The 6,420-nt window shown below is 46.7% G+C and overlaps 1 protein-coding gene across 5 annotated transcripts in view; it reads right to left on the reverse strand.

Annotated features, from left to right (window-relative positions):
- Positions 1–5,492, reverse strand: part of JAK2 (Janus kinase 2) — a 104,853-nt gene extending 99,361 nt beyond the window's left edge. The window contains exons 1-2 of one of the 5 annotated variants that reach the window (XM_054727593.1): positions 4,945–5,492; positions 4,415–4,500 (exon numbers count right to left, since the gene is read on the reverse strand). In XM_054727593.1, coding sequence (XP_054583568.1) covers positions 4,415–4,500; positions 4,945–4,946 — 88 coding nt within the window. In that variant the 5' untranslated portion in view covers positions 4,947–5,492. Of the gene's footprint in view, positions 1–4,414; positions 4,501–4,770 lie in introns of all 5 variants that reach the window. The other 4 variants (XM_008144991.3, XM_054727594.1, XM_054727595.1 and 1 more) reach the window with 4 other exon arrangements.
- Between the last annotated feature and the right edge of the window lie 928 nt (positions 5,493–6,420).

Here is a 6,420-nt window from a genome sequence, read left to right on the forward strand (position 1 = left end):
CCTTTCCTATAAATCCATAATGAAATCTTGTGTGACATCTCTCCAGTCTTATCCCAACTAAGTGCAAATCCTCATTACTTTAGGCCTAGATTATTTTCCTACTCTATCACTTCTCACATATCACTTCAACACATACTATGCCTCGCATTGGAGCCTCTCTGATTTTCCTAAAATATTTCTTTTAGCAAGCTCTTTCTCAATCCAAAATTTTAAAAACTTCTTTGTTACCTGAAGAGCCAAATACATTCTTCTCATCCCAGCTCTTAAAGGCATCCATAATCTAATTCCAACTTACATTTTCAACCAGATTTCTTACTACTCTCCACACAAACCTTTTGCTCACTTGTGGCCTCAAATATCTGTAACTTTCATTACTTATCTCCCCAATTAGATTTTAAGTCCTTAGTGAAAGATACCTATTTAATATTTTTCTAAAAGTCTTTTGGACATAGCAATGTACCTTTCACATTTTAAGTATTAATAAATGTTTATTTGGTAACTGACTAAAGTTCCTTTTGAATACACAGCATTTACTGAATGCTCCCCATGTACTTAGCACTCTGTGTGTGCTTTTTAAAAAAATATATTTTTATTGGCCCTAGCCAGTTTGCTCAGTGGATAGAGCATCGGCCTGTGGACTGAAGGGACCCAGGTTCAATTCCGGTCAAGGGCACATGCCTGGGTTGCGGGCTTGGTCCCTAGTGGGGTAGTGCAGAAGGCAGCTGATCAATGATTCTCTCTCATCATTGTTGTTTCTACCTCTCTCTCCCGCAATAGGGATCGAGCCTGCAACCTGAGCATGTGCCCTGACCAGGAATTGAACCTGGGACCTCCTGGCTCATAGGTCAACGCTCAACTACTGAGCCACACTGATCGGGCTGTGAGTGTGTTGGTTTAATTCTAGGTATTGTTCATCAAAGCATACACTATCAATTTGAAAAAATATGATTAACTCTAGGGAAATAACTATCAAACAACCAAAGCATGGTATACAAGTAAACTATGCAAAAATAGAAACTATAGAAATACAGAGAAGGGTAAAAGCAATATTTAGTGAAACAGTTTCACAAATGAGATAGAATTTTAACTGGAAGTATAGTGATAATAATAGTAGTAATAATAGTAGTGGTAATAAATAATTATAACAATACCTAAAACTTAAGGTGTGCTTAATGTGCCAGGCACTGATCTTGAGGACTTTTCATATATTAACTCAATATTCACTACAAACCTAAGGAAAAAATACTACAATTCTCCTCATTTTTCAGATGAGGAGACTGAAGCCCTGCTCAATTATTCCACATCTAGTAAGCAGTGCAATAGGATACAGAACTGGGCATGGTGGGAAAAGTATGAAAAACAAGAATGAAAGTTAAAAGGTGGAAATAAGCACAGCTGCTATTAGAAAGTGTGAAAAGCAGCTTGGAAGTCAATAGCAGAGAATGTTTACAGAGGGTCCTTAGACAAAAGACTGAATAAATAGAGCAGGGAATAATGATAGAATATCTTGAAAGCCAGAAAAAGGAACTTAAATTTAATAGGTATAAAGTGGGAAGCTAGTGAAAATATGGGGCAAGAGAACATCAACAATAAGGCGTAATACAGTGATATTTTTATTTTTTGTTAATTCTCACCAGAGGATATTTTTTCCTTTTTTTTTAGAGAGAGAGAGAATGGAAGGAAGGGGGTGGGGAGGAGGGAGAGAGAGAGAGAGAGAGAGAGAGAGAGAGAGAGAGAGAGAGAGAGAAGAGAGAGAAACATCGATGTGAGAGAGACACATCAACTGGTTGCCACCTGCACACACCCGGACCAGGACTGGGGCTCGAGCCTGCAACTAAGTACATGCCCTTGACTGGAATTGAACCTGGCACCCTTCAGTCCAAAGTTTGACGCTCTAACCACTGAGGAACTGGCTAGAGCTAAAGTGACATTTTTATTAAAGATAACTAGAAGAAAGAGATGCTGGATTCTGAGGTTGCTATGACTTTCAATATTCTAGGCTGAGGAAATGAGTCCTGGGATTCAGGTGGTAAAGTGAGGGAAGCAGAGACAGAGGGACAAAAGAAATATGGACAGGAAATGTTGGATGGGTTAATATGAAAGAGACAGTTTTAAAATGATCCCTAATTTAAATCCTATATAACCAGAGAAGGACATTACAAAGGGATATAAAATAATGATTTTCATTTGAGGGATGCTGAGTATGAGGAGATGATCAAATATACTAGAAAACCAGTACTATGACTAGAATGACAAATGGGCAACAAGATTAGTTTTAAAATGAAAGAAATGAGCAGAAGCTATGAAGATACTGAATAGGAAAGGAACTATATATTAAGCCATGACCAGCTGGTAGTAGCCTTGTATCAACAATTATGTCAATAGTTTTGGTGGAGAGGGGATCCATTAGTGACCAACATTTTAAAAATGCAGTTTTTCCATTAACTAAACATTTTTTAAATCAGAAAAGCCAACCAAAAGATAAGGCAGAGGTTCTCAAACTTTCTCCATTTAGGGAGTCCTCAGTCTTAGTAATTTTTTCGTAGGAACCCTAGGCCAAAAGAAATGCTTAAGCAGGTAGGTAGGTTCAAACCATTTAAGTATTAATGTCCTTAAAACTTAGGGCTTGTTGGGCACTGTATACAAAACCTTGGAATTAAATCGGACATCACATTCTCCTTGCCTGTATCATTAATTTTCATGCAGTATTTGCTTTTTATCACAGCGACCTCTAAAAATACAGCTTTGCAAAGACTTGACATTGTAGAAAGGAATGTGTCAATTTAATGCTGAAACCATGAACTACCTCAAACAAACAGTTCAGGCCTGAGTTCACTGGTACTGTGGGGCACCTCACTCGGCGCACAATTTGGGAAACTGGGAGCACAGGGAAGGGGCCTAAAAAGAGACCAAAAAAAAAAATGCAACGTGGGAGGAGCGCAAGAAAGTTCTTAGCATAATTAACCACAAGAGGGCAGCACAATAGTTGGTAGGGACAGCACAATGTGGGAGGGGGTGTCAAGGAGATAAGTACAATCTTTCCATAAAAAGACTATAAAGTCCCTTAACCATTTAAAGACCCAAAAGTCCTTTTTGTCCTTATACTAAAGAGGAAGAAATATTGCTCACTGGCAGATCACCTTATGCAGAGTCATTCTGGCCTTCTCTGAGTCTCCTTGGCCTGCCCAGCCATGATAGCAGCCAAGACTTTTATAGTTACCAAGCAATGTACTATTTTGCATGCATAATCTTATTCAGTCTTCACAACAACCATAAGAAAAGTGAGGCTCAATGAGATTTTAAATAATACACCAGGATTCAACTCAGACCTGACTTCAAAGCCAAAGCTGTTTCCTATTCTGCCACAAAAGCCTCCCATCTTTCAGCAATTTAGCCAGGTGAAGGTAGAGAAAAGATATCAGTTCCCATCCCATACTTGAGACACCTGTCTCAAATCAAACAATGGTCCTTAAATATCACCCCATACTATTCCTTAAATGGCCTCTAAAAAAAAACAAAAAAACACCACTATAAACTCCAAACACAGGTCATTCAACTAGAGCAAAAACAAGTATTATATGCTTATATAGTGGAGCTTTCCTGTACAGGTGAATACATGTACTATTAAGGCAAGTGTTGGACACATCCAGTTTGCAGATATGTTTGTTATACACTAACACAAAAAGGTGAAGAGGGTGGGGAGAGCGAGACCAAAGGTTGATTATCCATCTTCAAATCTGCTGCGTGTGATATCAGAACATTTGCAGTAGCCCAACAACTCAGTAATACAAATCTATTATGAAACCAAAAGCAATCGTCACCTCTCTTATTCCCACTTCTTGTTTCCTTCTCCACATTTCTCCTTCCCACTATGCATGACACACCTTAGCTGCTTTATTCAGAAAAAAAAAAAAAAAAAAGAGTTTCTCCTGTCAGATTAATAACCACCGGAAAGCAAACTGGGTAAATTCAACCGACACAGCAAACTTAGGCAGATAAAACCATCCAGGAAGCATTCAATGTGGCAGCAGAAACCCCAGCAAGAACGGCTAACGTGTTCTCTCAATAGGTATCTCTTAGTACTAGAAAAGGTTCCTCTTTGAAAGATTAAGACTCTCTGGCTGCTGGAAGAGAAAAGAGTAACTGACAATGTGATGTGTTTTTTGTTTTGTTTTGTTTTCTGCAAAGCCACGTTATAGGTATAGTCAGCAGAGAAAGAAACAATGAATGCTTCTTAAAGGATCCCAGAACAACAATAAACACCCCCCAACATACCCTCCCAGACCAAAAAGTTCAGCCCTGCCATTTTCGGAGGAGTAAGAAGCCCCGAGTCCTGCCCCACGCTTCCCACCTTCCTGCGCTCGCACTCGCGGCTCGCGATCCCCCCACCTTTGCAGCAGCCAAGATCGCTTACCCACCTTCGCGGGAAGGGGAGGAAGGGCCTCTGGTGCTGCAGAAGGAAAACAGTTCACATCTTGTCCCCTTGCCTGTTTCTGAAACCTAAAAAAGAAGAAGAAGTTACTACCGCGGAAATCCAGGGGACATGCTCGTTCTTCTCTAGGCTGTTCGGATGTCTAGAAGATTTCAAAGAGGGTAAATCAAGGGTGGGCGGTGGGGAGCGGGCGCTCAGGGATGCAAACAGCAAAACACTCGGTCGTTTCCCCACCAAGAGGAAGATTTTTCCTTGCTGTCAAGTTTACTGCCACAAGCCGGGGAGGAAGCGGGGACCGGGTGGGAGGGGGGTGGAGAGACAAGGGCAATAACACCCACCCGCTGCACGGACCGGGCGACGAGGACGCGCCCCCAGACCCCGGGCTGCTCCTACCGGGCGCCTCCGGCCGGCCACGGTCTGCGAAGCCCCCGGAGCGGGCACGGGTTCGGGTCCGAGCGTCCGCCAGGCTGGGACCTCCGGATCCCTCCCGTGCGATTGCGGCTCCCACTCACATCCCTCGGCGGCGAGGACCCGGCCTCTCCCCGCGCCGGGGCACAAGCTCTTCTCCCGGACGCGCCGCAAGTCCGGGCCCCACAAACTGAGCGGTGGAGGCGGCGGCGCGAACTCCTGAGCGAGCGGTTCGCCTGCCCAGCGGTCAGCGCCCCGGGAGGCCGTTAGCTGCAGGCGCGGCTGCCCCCTTCGGCTCCTCGGCTCCTCGGCTCCTACTTCCTGCACCCACACCACTCAGCTTCGGCAGCCGGCAGCCGGGAAGCTCGTCACCGCCGTCGTCTCCACCCTCTCCCCGGCCACCCAGTGTCTTCAGAACCGCAGGCGACACTGGGATTCAGGGCCTTCGGTCAGGCAGCCGACTCGCCGCGGACTGAGGCCGGGCCGGAGCCGGGCGGGGGCGGGGGCGGGGGCGGGGGCGGGAGCGGGGCCTGGTGCGCGCGCCCGCACTGCGCGTGCGCCGCTCCCCGGGGGCCGCGCGTCTCGCGGTGCGCGCGCCGCGGGACCGACAGGGGCGAGCCTCGCGGGACCGTGGCCTCCCGTGGCGCGCGCGGAGATTCCCGGGAAGGCCCCTGGGCCTGAGCGGGCGGAGAGGCTGAGCTGGCGGTGGGGGGGCTCGCGGGGACGGCCCTCGCCAAGATAGGCGTGTGTGTGTGTGTGCCCGCCACCCGCAGTGGAGGCGGCTGAGAATGAGTCAGCCGGACCGGGAAGGCGCCCCCTGCGCGCAGCCCGGCACCGCGCAGACTTTCCCCGCCCGCGCACTGTTGCTTTTTTCTGCCTCAGCTTCCACGTTCCGGGTGCTGCAAACCCGTGCTTCCCAGGCTTGGCCTCTGGACCGAGGGAAAGTGGCGCCGGGGGGTTGGCGCAGCGTGCTCAGCCTGGCCGTTTCTCCCCAGTGCAATCCCGAGGGCCTGACTCCCAATTCCTCACCTCTGCTGGGAAGCAGTGCGGGTGGCAGGGTGCTCCCAGCTGCCTGCAGATTGACCACGAGGCCTGGGCGATTGAGGAGAAACAACTTCCACCCTCCCAAAGAGCTCCATTCATCCATTCAACAAATATTTACAGAGCACCTACTAGGTCCCCCCAGGATGCTATGTGAATACTACTTAACTGCATATTCCTTGCGTGCTGGAGCTAGTATTCTGATATAGTGACAAAAAAATGCCTTAAACGTATAATGTGCAAGTGTATAATTGCCACTAAATAATAATAATAATAATAATACTGCAAAGTGAAAGAGTAGAAAGTGAACAGTCTGTGTGCTATTTCAGTTAGGGTGGTCAGGAACGACCTTCCAGAGTTACTGACATTTCAGCAGACATCTGAGGCATGAGAATGGGCCAGTCCTGTGATTATCTTGGAAAAGCGTTTCAGGCAGAAGGGCTAGCAAAGAGTCAAAGACCCCCAGAAGGGAATGTGCTTGGCAAGCAAGGACCAGGAAAGAGGTCACTGTGACTGGAGGACAGTGAAGGAGGGGGCAG

This window comes from Eptesicus fuscus, chromosome 15 (genome assembly GCF_027574615.1).
Source record: "Eptesicus fuscus isolate TK198812 chromosome 15, DD_ASM_mEF_20220401, whole genome shotgun sequence".
Classification (NCBI taxonomy): domain Eukaryota; kingdom Metazoa; phylum Chordata; class Mammalia; order Chiroptera; family Vespertilionidae; genus Eptesicus; species Eptesicus fuscus.